At 38.0% G+C, this 17,513-nt stretch overlaps 1 protein-coding gene across 1 annotated transcript in view; it reads right to left on the reverse strand.

Annotated features, from left to right (window-relative positions):
- Positions 1–379: 379 nt before the first annotated feature.
- Positions 380–17,513, reverse strand: part of TMC2 (transmembrane channel like 2) — an 82,144-nt gene continuing 65,010 nt past the window's right edge. The window contains exons 16-20 of the mRNA XM_056800672.1: positions 16,061–16,186; positions 11,363–11,441; positions 10,038–10,146; positions 829–980; positions 380–484 (exon numbers count right to left, since the gene is read on the reverse strand). Of these exons, the coding sequence (XP_056656650.1) occupies positions 380–484; positions 829–980; positions 10,038–10,146; positions 11,363–11,441; positions 16,061–16,186 (571 nt within the window). The remainder of the gene's footprint in view (positions 485–828; positions 981–10,037; positions 10,147–11,362; positions 11,442–16,060; positions 16,187–17,513) is intronic.

Here is a 17,513-nt window from a genome sequence, read left to right on the forward strand (position 1 = left end):
AGGTTTCATGGTGCCCAGTCTAGCATTTTTCTTGAAGCTTTCTGGCTTCTCTCTTCCTTCTTCACAGTGATGCTCCTTTGTCTTTCTGTCTCATTCACCATCTGTGATATGTATAGTTGGAAAATCTTGAAAACCAGGACTACATTTCCCAGAAATCTTTTCCCTCTCCCAGCATCCTTTTCCCTGCATCCTCACATTTGCACGGTTACATGATTGGTCCTCCCTCTCTCTCTTCTTTCTCGAGATCCTGGTAGAGCTAGGCAGGTTTTTACACTAGCTTTTCATTTCAAGTTGTTCTCAATAAATCTTATAAATATAATACTTCAGTTATTATATATTAATTTAATTCTCACAGATATGAGAACTTAGCCCACCAGCACTAATGTCCTGTGTTTTTGTGATTCTGTGGATGCTGGCTTGAAGGCACCTGGAGATGCCCAATTCGAAGTCCATTGGGTTTCCAGAGATTAGTCTTGGGGCTGGCCTAGGAGATGCTATAGTCAGAGCAGATGAAAGAGACTGAATCCTCTACCCTACATCGCTTGGGTGCTTCAGGTTACAACTCAGATGGCTACTTGGTGTCCCTGAGCTACTGGTGCTCCTATTGGACCGCTTCCTTCTGCTCCCTGACCTCCCACATCCGGGGCTGTTGTAACCCTGTAGTAGACTCTAAAGCAAACTCTAAAGCAGAGATGATTTTGTTTTCTTGGATTTCACAGACCCAGAATGAGCACAATGCCTGGCACGTTGTAGGAACTGAATAAACGTTGATTGATGGATGGATGGAGGAGGCAGAATGGTGTGATATCTGCGTGGGAAGGGCAGTACCTTTGGACTCCCTCCTTTCCTCTGTGACCGTTGGTCACTGTTGGGGTTTTTTAGGTAGCCAAAATGTGCATCTTCCACGAGCAAAGACACGAAGAGAGCCAGGAATGGTGAGTCCTGTTCCCGTTTCCGAAGGATGGGTAGCTCAAGAAATCCTAGAGGTGTGAGCATTCCCTTTAAACTTAGAGCAAGAGAACCTAAGGGAGCTGAGAAGCAGACACCAGGAGAGGGCCAGAGGGAGAGGCTGAAGGCATCATGGCTGAGTGTTAAAATTAAAAGTGAATCGTTGTCCCGCCCCATTTCACACCTTGCTGCCCTCTGGACTGGGGAATAACAAAGCAAACCCTTTATAAGAAAATGGGAGGAACTGTGAAGGAAGAGTGATGGGAGGGCAGAAAGAGGAGGGATTCAACCTCTAAAACACTGTTCTCCTCTTCAGCATTCCCTTCATGTCATTGAATGGGGTTCTCCTATCCCTTTCCAAGGGATGAGCCCAGTGTCTGGAGTTGGGGCTGAGGCTGCCCAGGTGGGGGTGCTCCGGACCTTGAGCCAGGGGGTCGGGTAACTGCCAGGCGCAGAGTGGCTGGTAGCATCATTCCTCTTCCAGAGCTAATATTCCTGCTATCCCCCTCTTCCTTCTTCTTAGGATGGTTTTGATGATCAGAGTTTGGCTTGTTTCCTTGAGACAAAAAAATGGGTGGGAGAGAGAATAAATAACATAAACATCAGTGTATTATTTCCTTTTTCATTAAAAAATTTTTTTTCTGCTTCTTCAAACTGAAGTAACACACCAGAAGAGTTATTCATTCCTGGACTGTTTGGTGAAATAAACTTGGCATGTTTCCTTGGATATATTTATTTGTATTCTTTCTCTATACATTTACATGTTGAGCTGTTTGCTTATACTTGCTATGATTGAAAAGCCCCTAACTCCAAGCCAGTCAAGTATTTTACATCTGTGATATTGTGGAAGTGACCAAGTGGTAGCATCTTCTCACTCCTGATAACAACTTTTTATCCTCATTCATGCCTTTTTAGAAATCCTCCATAAGGGCATCAACTCCAAATGTTCTAGGTTTCTGCCTGTAGCTTATAGACACCAGTGATGCTTACATTTCATTCATTGACTGTTAAATGCTCTGATCACATAACAGGTCTAGCTCCTTGTCCTTGAGTTCTTCTCTCTGGTCCTATGATATGCATGCTTTTATGTTACTTCTTCTGCCCAGTTCTTTCTTGGTAAGTTTACTACAGCCTACAGGACTACCATAAAAATAAAAACATTGGCACTCCAAAATTCTTTCGTTTGTCAAACAATTTAACTATATTCTCTCATTTGAGCCAGAAAAATATTGATCCAAATAGATAGAACTTTGTTTCAGGAAAAAATCTTGAGGTTTATTAAAAACAATTTTTCATGTATAATCCAACCTATTCTTTTATTTTTATTCAACTTCAAGTCTTGTTCAATTGTCTTTCCATAGTACACAGGTGGACTTAGCCCTATGGGTTGTCCATTGAGCAGCATATTATGCTCTGGAAAATAGGCATTTGACATTCACTTGAGTTTTTATAGATCTCATTTAAGAGTGTTAATACTATCAGCACCATGTTATCAGCAAAAACATATTAGATAAAAAACGTTTGATTAACTTGTATGTTTGGGGTTTGGAGAAGGAAAGAAATAAAATCAGGAGAGAAAAATCCAAAACAAAACCCATTAGGAGGATCTTGCTATTTATAGGGAACGATTCTTTAATTTGGACTCTCTGCAAGACATCCTCCAAGACAGTGGCAAGTGCCTTTGCTGAACATTCTTCTCCTTGTTCTATGCTTTGCTTAATATTGAAGATCAGAGGTTTGCCGAGCAAACATCTTTGTTGTTATATCTTTTAAGGAATCTTGTATGATTTTAACATACAGCCCAGGGGGCACCCTGCTGGAGGAAACCATTTTTTTGTTTGAGACAGCATTTTGCTTGATCGCACCAAGTACATTTTTAATAGTCAACAAATAGCAAGCGCAGTGAATCTTATATACCTTGAACACTTTAGTCAAATCTGGAACTGGTAAAGCAATAGCCTGCTGTAGAAAATCACAGGAGTATAAATATAGAACTGGAAAGGACATGAGGGGTCAAATACTCTAATCCCTTCATTCTGTAGCTGTTTCAGTTAAAATCCTACTTTCTGCAGGAAGACTTTCCCAATCCCCCTTATTTATATACGTAACCCTTGCCTTCTGTCTTAGAATCAATGCTTTAAATTGATTCTAATCAATATAATTATTATCAATATAATCAATACTTTATATTGATTCTAAGCAGAAGAGGGGGAAGGGCTAGGTAATAGGGGTTAAATGACTTGCCCAGGATCACATGGTTAGGAAGTGTCTGAGATCAAATTTGAACCCAAGACCTCCTATTTCTAAGCCTGGTTCTGTATCCGCTGAACCATCTAGCTTTTCCAATCTCCCTTATTTTCAATGCCTTCTCTGTTCATTTTCTCCTATTTATCTTGTGTATATTTTATTTGAATGTAGTTATTTGCATGTTGTCTTTCCTGTTATCTGTGAGCTCTTGGGAGCACCTTTTACATGTCTTTATATTCCCAGAGCTTAGTGTAATGCCTAGCACATAACAGGCACGTGATAAATATTCTTGCCTCATTACAGATGAGAAACTGACACTTAAATGACTTGTCCACAGTCATACAAATTAAGTGGCAGAGTCAGGTTTTGAACTGAGGTTCTAGGACTCCAAATCAAGTAGTATTTCTATTACAATTTCTTCCAAATCATTCAGAATCTTTTCCTCTTTTGACTATCTGGAAATACTCTCAAATTCATATTGTCTGCAGCATGGACCTACATATAATTGTTCTAGTACAATTGCTTTTTTCATCTTGTTTACTCTTTTTTATTTCCATATATAATCAATAACATGGACTGTGATGTTAGAAGCCTGAATGTGCTAGTCCCACCACCATTAATGGAAAAGAATAATTTATTGTATAAATCTTGATGAATCTTTTATATTTTTTCATCTGTCTTTCCAGGCTCTTCGGATCTTCCGAGACTAATTGAGTCTCACATCAAGCTTTTTTTTTTCCCCTTCTACTACTTTTCACTATTTTACAAAGTCATACTACTGATAATATTCTAACATTCTCCTTCCAAAGATTTTTAAAATGAATTTATATTCCAAGCTGATGTTGTCCTTGATAGCCGTACTGGTCTGTTTGGAAAGGAAATTAAAAGTGTGTTGACTGAGATAATTTCTATGCTCTTTCAGTTTTGTTGTGATTGATTAATATAGATTAACATTTCTTAAAAAAAAGCCAATAGTCTTTATTGGCTTCTGTTCTTTTATCTATTTCCCAGTTTTCAGTAATTTAAAAATACTATTTAAATACATTTAAATGAGCTTTAAAAAAAACCCTTATCTTCCATATTCGAATCAATATTTTGTATTGGTTCCAAGGCAGGAGAGCCATAAGGGTTCTACAATTGCAGATAAATGGCTTGCAAAGGATCTCACAGCTAAGAAGTATCTGAGGTGAAATTTGAACCTAGGACCTCCTGTCTCTAGGTCTGCCTCTAAATCTACTGAGCCATCTAGTTCTCCACATGAATGAGATTAATAAGCTTGTTAGAATAAGTAAGATTGTAGTTTTAATTGCACGTCATGCCTTTTCTCTTTCTTATTCTAATTTGGTATTAATTTTGATCCTTGCTTAAATAAGTCGATAGTCTGATTATACAAGTTAGCTGATTCAGAACTGACTCCTACATTGATCAATTAACGTTTTTTTTTTTGTATTTGACTATAATTAATTTCATTTTTATCATGTCAGTTGGTGTTAGCCATGCAGGTAACTCCCAATTTGCTACACTGAGAAGATTCGTGGACCTTTCACTTTTTTTCCCTGAGCCATATTATCTATACATTTTAGAGTCATTGAGTATTAAGTATATAATGATCAATTTTGAGGAGTATATTGATTTCTTTATTAAATCACTCTATTTCTTTATCTTTTGCAATAAATGTTATCACAAAAACTTTAATTACCTTCATGATGATCTTTTCCAAATGCTTATCATGAGTCCTACAATATGAAATGACTAAGTTATCTCTGAAATGCTGTGTCTATTGTCTGGATACATAATAGAAGCCATTTCACCAATTCCTTTATTTGCTTCTCTAGGGAGTCTCTGAGTCAATCTTTGCATTTAGGTACAACTTCTATTTATCTTATTTTATTTATAGCAACACTGTTGAGACTAAGATGATTCAATATATATGTATATTTTTCATTATTCTGTCTGTGATTGGGATGTCTTCTGCAGGAAGTCTTTCCTATTCCTCTAGCTATCTAAAGTTGTCTTCTATCTGATCTTTCTAAGAATCTACTTATGTACACGTCATTTCCCCTATTAGAATGTAAGCTTCTTGAGGGTATTTTTCTTTTGTCTTTGTAACCCCAGTGTCTAGCAAATATTAATTTCTTGATAAAGATTGTTGATTGATTGGTCAGTAGATAAGGATTTGACATTGAAAGTACCAATTAATCAGAGTCTAAAAATTGTGATTCTTGGCACTACCACCTTTGTTCTTTGTCAATACTCCAGAAAGACTAAAGGCTAGTTTGTATTTTTCCTTCTTTCTTGGATTATCATGGCCAATAAGTAAAGTAAGATAAAATAAATATTGCAATGTGTTTAAATCAGATTTGATACAAATGCAATAGATAGAATCAGTCATCAGCTTTTCAAGGCTCTGACTTTTTTCATTTGTGCTTTGATCAGAGGTGATATGCAGAGAGCCCTCTCTGGTTTAAAAACAAGGACAGTTCTTGGAAAATTAGGAAGAGTCCTTTATCTAAATATTCCTGTACCTGAAAAAAAATCATCTCCATTTAGCTGTTTTTCTTTTTGTTTTGGTGTATGTGGTTTTAAAGAGCCTTTGAGGGGCAGCTAGGTGGCTCTGTGGATTGAGAGCTAGACCTAGAGCCAAGAGGTCCTGTATTCAAATCTGTACTCAGACACTTCTGTAACCCTGGACAAATCCCTTAACCCCCATTGTCTAGCCCTTATTACTCTTCTGCCTTGGAAGAAATACTTAGTATTAATTCTAAGATGGAATAGAAGAGTTTGAGAAAAAAGTTTTTGGGAGTAGGCATGAGTAAAGACATAGTCCCAAGTACTATAAAATTAATGGTATAGATGTTTGTAATATTATCTTGGAATTAGGATAACATTTAGGATTCTGTGTAAATATCTCCCAGCCTTGAGATCCTTTGATCAGAAATTAGATAATTTCTGGGGAAGCAGAGCTGCAGGACACCTAATTTATCCATATGAAGAAAGTAGTCATTGTGAAGATTGGATTTAGTTATCTCCTATTGTAACAATGAAGGTACTTAGCTCTTCCTTTATAGTGAAGCTAGAATTGTAAGCTACAATCTATTTTTAGATTTAAACTACAAAAAGGTGTTAAGTGACTACAAAAGGTGAATTTACCAAAAGAGGTGTAAAGTAACCCAAAAAGATATAATCTAACCAGAGAAGGTGAGAACTAAAGAGTGGGCAGTCTTGGAGAAAAATGTCTCCTGTGATTGGTAGATATGAAATTTAGGGTAGATGACAGAAGAGAAAAAAGATCTTTAAAAAAGAGGACCAAAAGGCAGAAGGAGATGATTTGATGATTTCAGATTCATTTGGATCATCATTTGGATACAGATGATTCATTTGGATTCAGACATTCAGACATTTGGACTCAGATATTCAGGCAGTTCGGAGATTCGGGTACTCACTCAGAGGAGGGACTGGAAGACTGATCCTTGAGGAGTGACTGGAAGGCAGACACCCAGACTTCTTTTAGACCAGTGGTTCTCAACTTTTCTAATGCTGTGACCCCACAATACAGTTCCTCATGTTGCGGTGACCCCAAACCAAAAAATTATTTTGGTGGCTACTTCAAAACTGTAATTTTGCTACAGTTATGATTAGGAATGTAAATACCTGATATGCATTATGTATTCTCATTGCTACAAATTGAGAGGTTGAGAATCGCCGTTTTAGACTGTTACCACTGGTGAGTGAAAAGCTGACTTAGTGACCCCCGACTTTCTGGAGGTGTGAAGTCTCCAGAAAAGGCCCATCTTCTTGAGACTCTCTTCCCTTGGCTGGGGTTTAGAAATTCTAACTCATATCAGAAGAAGCCAGAGTTTCTCAATCTCTCTCTCTCTCTCTCTCCCTCTCTTTCTCTCTCTTACCTAACCATCCCTATCTGTGTTCTCTCTCTCTCTCTCTCTCTCTCTCTCTCTCTCTCTCTCTCTCTCTCTCTCTCTCTCTCTCTCTCTCTCTCTCTCTCTCTCTCTCTCTCTCTCTCTCTCTCTCTCTCTCTCTCTCTCTCTCTCTCTCTCTCTCTCTCTCTCTCTCCTTATTATCTTCCTTCTATTGTAAATATTGTAAATAAACTACCATAAATTTCATTTACTTTAGTAATTCATTTTGAAATTTAGAAATTAAATCCCTGGCTACCACCTAATTATATAAATACTCAGAGTCCAACCACAATTAATTTTAACATCATCCATCCATGCCTAAAAAGGAAATCAAGGGGGCAGCTGGGTAGCTCAGTATATTGAGAGCCAGGCCTAGAGGTGGGAGGTCCTATGTTCAAATCTGGCCTCAGTCACTTCCCAGTTGTGTGACCCTGGGAAAGTCACTTGACCTCCATTGCCTAGCCCTTACCACTCTTCTGCCTTGGAACCAATACGCAGTATTGACTCCAAGGCAGAAGGTAAGGGTTTAAAAATAATTAAAAATAAAAAGGAAATCAGCCTACCCTCTCTTGCAGGATTTACTATGGTTAGCAAAATGAATGGAATTAACCTTTCTTCCCAGATGGCACTTGTTTTAATTAGCTTTAGATGGGGTTATTTCTCTTGAAGTGGGAAGAGAAGGGATTGTTTCAGAGTAATGTTGCCTATCTTTTTTCTACCCTGGGTCTCTCCATATCCCCACCCTGGTTTCTGCTACTGAGTTCTATGAAGTTAAATTATTTTTCTTCATATTCATTCCTAATTTGCCTAAAATTATTATTAGTTCTTAATTAAATTAATTAAAATTAAATTAATTAAATTCACTTAAAAATCAAATAATTATTACATTATTTCCAGCAGAGCTGGATGTCTATAAAGGCTAATGTGACTGGTTGCTGTTTGGAGGTGGTAGAAAACCCTGTGATGCCTTGGTATGATCCTAGATGTTCTCACGAATTTCAATGACCACAGCAGGTGCTGTCTTATCAATTGGTATTGATGTCAAGGACTAATCAGGTTGGCAATCTCTCATCTTCTGTAATAATAATCTGCTACCAAGCCATGCTTTGATCTGGTAAATTTCTAGGCTCTTCCCCTCTTCTCCCTTCTGAAATGTGAATGACTGATGGAAAGGTTTTATTTATCCTTCCCAAGTGCTTCTTCCAGTAGCTGAAAGCAGAAAGTTGATCTTATGGAATCAATAAAGGCAGTTCCTGAATAGATAGGTTCTTGCTTAGATTCTACATTCTGGCCATATTGGGAGATTACTGGTTGCCAAAACCAAACATTCCATTTTCTACATCCAAGAATTTATACAAACCATCTACCATGCCTATAATGCAATTTTTCATCATTTTCACATTTTAGATTTCTTATTTTTTTTTCAAAGCTCAACTCAGTTTAAGGGTCACCTTCTTTATGAGTTTTTTCCTAACTCTCCTCACCCGCAAGCTGTTAGTACTCTTCCCCTCCTCAAAGGACCTATTATTTTCTTAGGTATGTGTATTCTATTTGCCCAGTAGAATGTGAGCTCCTTGAGAGAAGCAACTCTCCTTTTTATCTTTGCAGTCCCAAATACGGTCTTGTTTGTAGTAGGCAGTTCATAAATATTGAATTGAACTATTCTCTTTTAAAAGGGAAAGTTAAGGGGGAAAAAAAGCACTTGGTTTTCATCTGCTTCTCTGCTTTTACCATTAAAACAAAGAAAACCCCCAGGGGAACCTTCCAAAGCCTCCCTTCAGCTCCTCCATCATCCCAGACCCCACAGTCCTCCTCTGTTCCAGTGGAATGGAGGAATCATATTTAGATATCCATGGAAACTCTTGAGCTGATTTCCCATAAACTAATACCTAAAGCATTGCCACTACATAATGTATTTGAAGGTAGCTCTAAAGGCATCTAGGAACACTTTCTTCTGTCAGCAGCCTGGTGTGCTTTGCTGGTTAAAAGGAAAAATAAATCCGGTTGTCTGTATTGAAATGGAAGGGTAGTTGAAAACATAAGAGGAGAGGGGGATGTGGAACTGGAGGGAATGCTAGAGGAATAATAATAGTAGTTGGCATTTCTACAGTGTTTTACAGTCTACAAAGCAGGGTATAAGTGCCATCTTGGAGCCTCAGGATAACCCACTGAGGGAGAACTTTTGGGATTATGATTCAGATTTTAGAGAGAGGAAAACAGCCCCAGAAATGTCAAATAACTTGCCCCTGGCCATTCAAATTCTGATGTGTCAGAGATAGTAATGACTCCACATCTATCACTCTTTCTTTCCTTTATACTGTTGGGTTCTAATCAGTGTAAATAAGTGGCTGCATTATTGGAATGTGCGTGGCATGTCCACAGGGCTGGAACTACTTACCATGTTTTTCTTTTTTAAAAAAATCTTACTTTCTGCTTTAATAAAAACTCTAAGACAGAAGGGCAAGGGCTAGCGGAATGGAATTAAGTGACATGTCCAGGGTCACACGGCTAGGAAATATCTGAGGTCAAATTTGAACCCAGGTCCTCCTAATTCCAGGGCTGGCACTTTATCCATTGTAACACCTAGTTCTGCCCCATCACTATTTTTTTTTATGATGATAACTTTGAGTAGTTTGAATACACTCGGCTACTTCATGGAATTCATTATTTGCATTAATCAGAACCCAGCAATACAGTCCTCAAGTTTCAGGAGCTTAAGAGATCCTATATTATTCAGAAAGACAAGGATAAGGGCTTTATGAGGAGGTGAGAGGATGTCTAGACGCTCCCGTACTGACACGCTTTTACATCTGAATCATCCCCACCCAATATTGCCCAGATACTTCCACGACCAGATTCCCCCATTATCCATCGGGTCAGCGTCTGTCCCATTGAAAGGGAAGCTGGGACTCTCGAGCCGCTCACCTTCTGCGGGGGTTTGGAGCTGGTCCATGTTCTTGAGGTTATTTGTGAGTGTGTCCTGGAAGCTTTTCCTGGCTTTGAAGCTTTTGCTCATCTTCTCCGCTTCTCGGAGCTGCGAGGAGGAATGATAATGACAATAGGAATGATGTCACTTTGGTGTTTCTATATTGCCTTACACATGCCTTGTTAATTTACCCAACAACACCCCTGGGAGGTAGAGGGCTAAAATATCCTCATTTTATAGAGGTGAGAAACTGAGCCAGACAGGCTAAGTGACTTAGAGAGGATCTGAACTCAGACCTTCTTGCTTCTCGGTCCAGGTCTCTATCCACCTAGCTGCTCCACTAGTGATTCCTTCCAAACAAATGAAGGACAGGCACAGGCAATAGGGAGAGGTAACATAGTGAAATCCTTAAGAGGAGGAAACATGGCTACATTTTTTTTTAACCCTTACCTTCCTTCTTAGAATCAATAGGGTGTATTGGTTCCAAGGCAGAAGAGGGATAAAGGCTAGGCAATGGTAGTCAAGTGACTTGCCCAGGGTCACACAGCTGGGAAGTGTCTGAGGTCAGATTTGAACCCAGGACCTCCCGTCTCTAGGTCTGGCTCTCAATCCACTGAATTACCCAGCTGCCCCCCATGAGCTCTTTCTTGAGATGAGGTCTGGCGGATGAGTTGGGCTTTGGAGATAAAGCAAAATATTATGAGGATGATACACTTTCCTTGGAGCAGAATTCACAGAATTAACTTTAATTAGTTGCATTGCTGCGGTTATGGATTTATTTTACAAGCAGAGTTTGGGATTCCATGTAATTCCTCTCTAATTTGGCAGGAACCAATATTCTTACTCGTTATCAATCATTACCATTACTGTAATTAACCCCCAAATGTGCCTATATGTAAATGAATACAATTGAACAATGGGGGGGTGCTCATTTCTTTTTTGATGTTGAGCTGGAGATTCAATTTCAGGTGAAAAGAATTTCAGTTAATTCTTTAATTTAACTCTAGGTGGTTCAATGCATAGAGTATTGGACTTGGAGTCAAGAAGACCTGAGTTCAAATCTCCCTTTTGCTGTTTATTAGTTGTGTGACTCTGACAATCTCTTCCAACTTTAATTTCCTCATCTGTAAAAAGGGAATAGTAATAGTTCCTGTCTAACAGTTTTGTTATGAGACAACATGTAGTTTGCTAACCTTGTGACTATATAGATGCTAGCTAAAATTGTTATTATTCCTAATCCATCTGGGCTCATGAAGCAAATCTGTTTTGAAAATGAATGAATCCATTCCTGCACCCTCCAAGAAGGAATACCCATTCTACTCACCGCTTGGATTTTTTTCCTCAGCTGTATATTGGCTCGTGCAAGGCCTTTAGAAACTGAATTCAGGTAGTAGATAGCCAAGCTGCAAAAGAAAAATTGGTTCAGTTACTTTTGGAGATAATCACAGATAAGCCTCGATGTTGCCCAATTTCCCAAGGATCCAGGGGGCAAACAGCTGGGGAAAGGAGCCTCTACTCTTTTGCTCAGAAAGAGATATGCTTTACTTTCTTAAATCCTTAAAAACAAAACAAAACAAATCTTTATTTTCTCTCTTAGAATCAATATTAGGTATCGGTCCCAAGCAGACGAGCAGTAAGGGTTAAGCAATTGGGGTAGAGTGACTTGTCCAGGGTCATGTAGCCAGGAAATGCCACAGTCAGATTTGAACTCAGTACTTTCCATCTCTAGACCTGTCTCTCTATAATGGGGGAAAATATTGATGATTCTGAGTGGTAAGAACTGGCTGACAGTGACCTGAGAGAAAAGAAATCAGTGAGTGCTGGGGGTTTCAGGCATGGCTTTGGGTGCTGTTCCCATTCCCACTCTAAAACTTCTTGAGAAATAAAATAAAATTAAAAAAAATGATCAACTGTGAAAGGATTAGCTACTCTCAGCAATACATCGACCTAGAACAATTCTGAGAAATTTATGCCAAAGAATGCTACCCACCTCCAGAGAAAGAACTGTTGGAGTTAGAATGCAGATCAAAGCATACTATTTTTCACTTTGGTTTATTTGGGTTTATGTTTTGGGGTTTTGGTTTTATTACTAAAAAAGAAATTACAAAAATGAACAACATGGAAAAAATAAAATAAAATAAAATGAAATTGAAAATTTCTCAGGCCACAGAGATTCATTCATTGATTGATTTAAGAAGCATTTCTTTTTTTTTTAAACCCTTATCTTCCATCTTGGAGTCAATACTGTGTATTGGCTCCAAGGCAGAAGAGTGGTAAGGGCTGGGCAATGGGGGTCAAGTGACTTTCCCAGGGTTACATAGCTGGGAAGTGTCTGAGGCCAGATTTGAACCTAGGACCTCCAGTCTCTAGGCTTGACTCTCAATCCACTGAGTCACCCAGCTGTCCCCAAGAAGCATTTCTTAAACAGTCTTATGCCAGATTCTATGCAAAGTGCTAGGAATATAAAGAAAGGCAAATATATTGTCCCTACTCACAAAAACTCACAATTTAATGGAAGAGCAGGACACATGTCCGTGGAGCAATACTCTAATCCCTGTCTCTTATGCAAGCTGGGCTAGCTTTTCTTCCAAAGGCATCGAAACCATCTCTGAGATTGGATTGGGTCAGGGACACTAAATATTTGAGCTGTTGAGATCACTTCATGGTAAAATAAACAAACAAATACAAGAAAGCAGCAAGTGAGGAGCTCCAAGTGCACTTGCCTGATGGACCAAGATGGTTAACTCAGAGGCAGGAGAAATTCACTTAGCTGAGGCAACTTAGAGTATCTTCAATGAATATATTTATTGAAGATTCTTCTCCTGCTATGGATAAATATCTCCTTTGGATTATAGTCAGATGACCTACATCTAATCTCATTTCATTTCAGCATCGAACATAAACCACCAGGGGACTGACTTAAATAACCAAGGTAGAATTAGGGAGCTGGTAGATCACTTTTGATTCACTGGGATTCATGCTTTCAGCAGAAGAAATTGAGGCTGGGATGATTTTTGACTCAGGTCATGGAGCTAGTAAGAGGCAAGATTTTAACTCAAGCCTTCCTGTCTTCAAGTCTTCTGCTCTATCTACACCACCTGACTTTCCCTGGTGAATTTGCTACTTCTGGGCATATTGCCTATCAGTTTATCCACAGAGAAATATGTATCTAAAAGTTTAAATGAGATAATGTATGTAAAGTACTATGTAAACCTCTTTGCCCTAAATAATTGCAAATGATTATTATTACTATTTCATTCTTATGGGTGATGTTTGGTTACAAAATGACCCTGAAATAGGTCATGTAGTGGATAGAATTTTGGAACTGTAGTTGAGAAGACTCAAGTTCAAATTTGATTTCAGATACTTATAAGCTGACTGACTCTGGGAAAGTCATTTAACCTGTTTGCCTCAATTTCCTCATATATAAAATGGGAATCATAACAGCGCCTACCTCTGAGGATTGTTTTGAGGATCAATATAGATATTTGTATAACATTTTACAAACTTTGAAGAGATATATAAATACTATTATGAATCTTTTATGATTCATGTACCTACATAGATGGCTAATATGGTTGATTTTTGTAACTGACCAAGAGTGTTGAGATGTGAGCTTGTTTTCTATATATCTACTTCAGGCATCTCCGAGACAGATGCAGTAGCCAAGAAGACAAAAGAGATTTTCTACAAATCTTCCTATTCTCACATGCTTTTGATTTCTTTTGCTATGACTCTATGTTTTGAAAACTTTTTATTACATGCAGTTTGGAAATATGATGACATCTATTAAAACATGGTTGTTAAATTTTTGTGGGTCGTTGTATTGTCCAGGAAATTGTGGCTGATGATTTCATCTATAATAATTCTTCATTTCCCATAGAGTTCCTTTGTTAAGTACTCCAGGATTTTTTTTAGTTTTGTTACTAATAGTTGTTTCCCGCCCCCCCCCCCAGTGATCAAGTAGTTAATTAAATATAGTGCTAATCTATTCCCCTTTCCTCAAAGGCAAGGTTATCATAAATCTCATCAATCTGAAATGCAATATGTTCTATTATCTACTACTCCTGGGAGATTCACTGTCCTTAAACACTGTGATCAAGATTTCTGTTTTCCAAACTCAATGATTATCTTATTTTTATCATAGCTTTCTGATAAGATGATAGGTGAATATTATATCTATTGTGCAGATGGAGAAACTGCAATGAATAAGAGTTCCTCATGGCTGTAGAGCCATTTAGTTATTGGACTACTCTCAACACTAACAGTTTTTGGTAGCACCAGTCTTAAAGTTTTTGTGCCCAACTCCTCTTCTTGTCGGAGGCTGTAGCCTGGGCTCCATCATTATTATAATGATCACATCTCTAGAGCATAGAGCTAGGATCATTGTAACAAGATTCCCTCTTGCTTGGTGGTCTTTTCTGCTTTCTTTCTGTGACTAAGGTACTGGCCTATATATTTCTTCCCTTTGTTGTAATTTCCAGAGTCTTTCCTTGGCTAATTCCATTTCTCCATCATGGACTCATTGGACACCCAATCAAGAGAGCATTCCTGAATAGTGAATTATGAATCAAGAAAGGTTGTGAGCTCTAGGGACTACTGTCTGCAACCTGGCCTCATTCTTGTGGGCATCTCTAGTTTGTGGTGTGCGCTGTCCTTGGTACTTACTTTTCATTCTCTGCTGAGTCCTGGATATGAACTTCAGAGAGGATGGAACAACATTGTGCTTTTCTGTAAACCAGCTGCAGAAAAACCACTGAAGACTGGGGAAGTAAAGGGAGGTTTGTGGATAGCCAGAAGGGTGAGGAGAAGACTGAAGGAAATCTGGAACTATATCAGCATGTTCTTTGCATCACTGGGTTACAATGATGAAAGGGCAGAGATAGTTTATCTTTAAACATATTTAAATGTGAGGTTGCAATAAGAATCACTCTGGGAGAAGGAAGAGTTCTTTACTGATAAAAAGAAAGCTAAGCATAAACACTTAAAGTTCAAGGTTCTGGAAGCTCAATTCAATATGGACAACTTTTTTTTTTAACCCCTTACCTTCCATCTTGGAATTAATACTGTGTATTGGTTCCAAGGCAGAAGAGTGGTAAGGGTTAGGCAATGGGGGTCAAGTGACTTTCCCAGGGTCACACAGCTGGGAAGTATCTGAGGCCAGATTTGAACCTAGGACCTCCCATCTCTAGGCCTGGTTCTCCATTCACTGAGCTACCCAGCTGCCTCTGACATCTCTTGATTAAACACTAAGATGGGGTACCCTGATGTGAATGAATAATTAGTCATCCCCAGATAAGAAATAATTCTTATTTTTTCTGGTGTTATTGTAACTGTCTCAATCACATTTTACTTAAACTGATGCTAATATCTCTTTGCATTTCATAAATATATACAAAGGTTGGCATGCCAAAGTCTATGTAAGTTAGAAAGGAAGAAGGGATAGCATGTGTCATGTGGCACAGGAAAACTTCTGTTTTTTAAAAAATATTGTTGTGAATGATCAAGGTATGATTATATAATTTTATTAGGACCTAATTTTTCTTATCAAGTGGAAGCCTATTGATCAGATGCAAACCAAGAACAAAAAGATAAAGATGATTAAAGGCCTCTATCCTTCTGTACATTACTCCATTATAGGCTGATTTTACTGGGGGAGGCAACATACACAATAAAGAAAGGAGTTGACTTTGGGAGAAATGATTTGCATTGCACCAAGGCAGGAGTCTTTTGGCCACCACTGTTTTGAATTCACTTCGTTTCCTCTTATATCTTTCCTGTTCTCTGGTGATAAATTCTTTTGGGGTAGGTGGAGAGGAAGCCAAATTTATGACTTTTTGTGAAGTTTAGTCCTCAGAGGAAAATTTACTTATCTAAAGATTACTTTGGAAACCAAGAATATGAGATCAGAAAACAGTCCATGTTTCCAGAAGAACATCATAATAGTTACAGAGAAAAGAGTAGGATAGGAAGCATCACAGGCCAATGGCACACAAATAGACAATCTCCACTCCCAACTCACGCCATGAGTAGAATGGCTGGTATGATCAGGCCTGGATTTGCTATATAAGCAAAGATCTTGCCAACGAAGGTTGGGAAATCATTCTCAATGGTTTCTGGGATGACATCATACATTCTATTTTTCCCACTAGGAAGAAGAGAAGACTGGTCAGCCACCTGTTAATTTTTATCATCATTATGATTTCTATAAATAGCAATTGTGTTCCTGCTATTTAAAAATGTGTTCTGCCTACCAATATAGAAGAGTCAAGTCCCATTGCCAATGTGGCAGAGAAATAGACTGTTTGCTCAAGGGAAAACTATTAGGATAAACCATGCCAATGATAGAAGTTCTAACAGAATTTTTAGTTTATACCCATCTTTTCTGCTTTTCCTCCCAGAGTCTCATGTTCTGCACAGATTACAATGTATAATACTCTCATTAACCAGCCACGTTTGTTCTCTTTATTTCTTCTTCCTCTTTTCTATTATGCATTTTGCCCTTCTTCCTTATCCTTCCATCGCTCCTATACCATTGGTGGGTTCCTCCCAGAACCTCCATTTTGAGAAAGTTCCAGTAAGTAACCCCTCACTCAGTAGACTTTGTGATTCTGCCTCAGTGTGGGCATCTTTGTCTAGCCCTGCTTTTAGCTCCCTTTATGCCTATTTTCTCCCATTAGAATGTAAGCTACTTGAGGTTTGGGACCACCTTTCTTTTTGTTTGTATTTCTGACTCCAGTGCTTAGCACAGTGCCTGGCACATAGTAAGTGCTTAATAAATGATTATTGACTTGGCTTTTCCTAGCTTGATTTTCTCTTGATTCTCTTATCTACTTATATATATATATATATGTATATATATATATATATTTCTGTTATCTCAGTTGACATTCACAAGTTTATGTTTTTATACTCTCCTGTATATTAAAATTTTTTTTAATTTTGAAATGAATAAATGTGACCATTTCATTGTAATAGTTAATAGCAAACCTTTGTAAAGCTCTTTAGGGTTTGCAAAGTATTTGACAAATGTTATATCATTTTCTCTGAAAATAGTATTATGTGATAGGTGTTATTTTTATCTCCATTTTACAGATAAAGAAACTGAGTCTGAGAGAGGTTAAGTGATTTGTCTAGAGTCATACAATGCCATCAGGTGAATAATTTAAAATGAAAAGAGATGGAATTTTACAACAGGATATTTATGATCATTAGAAGTATTGAACCTTCCAAAATGTGATCCAACCCGATTGGTTACAAAATTCTTATTTTTTATTTGTCCATCTGCAAAGTTAAACTATGTATATTGAGAGACTTATTTGATGGGCTTCCTGCTCTGGAGGATGTCATAATCTAGGCAGTATATGTTTTTCTTTCTTTCTTTCTTTCTTTCTTTCTTTCTTTCTTTCTTTCTTTCTTTCTTTCTTTCTTTCTTTCTTTCTTTCTTTCTTTCTTTCTTTCTTTCTTTCTTTCTT

Source organism: Monodelphis domestica, chromosome 5, assembly GCF_027887165.1.
Source record: "Monodelphis domestica isolate mMonDom1 chromosome 5, mMonDom1.pri, whole genome shotgun sequence".
Lineage (NCBI taxonomy): Eukaryota > Metazoa > Chordata > Mammalia > Didelphimorphia > Didelphidae > Monodelphis > Monodelphis domestica.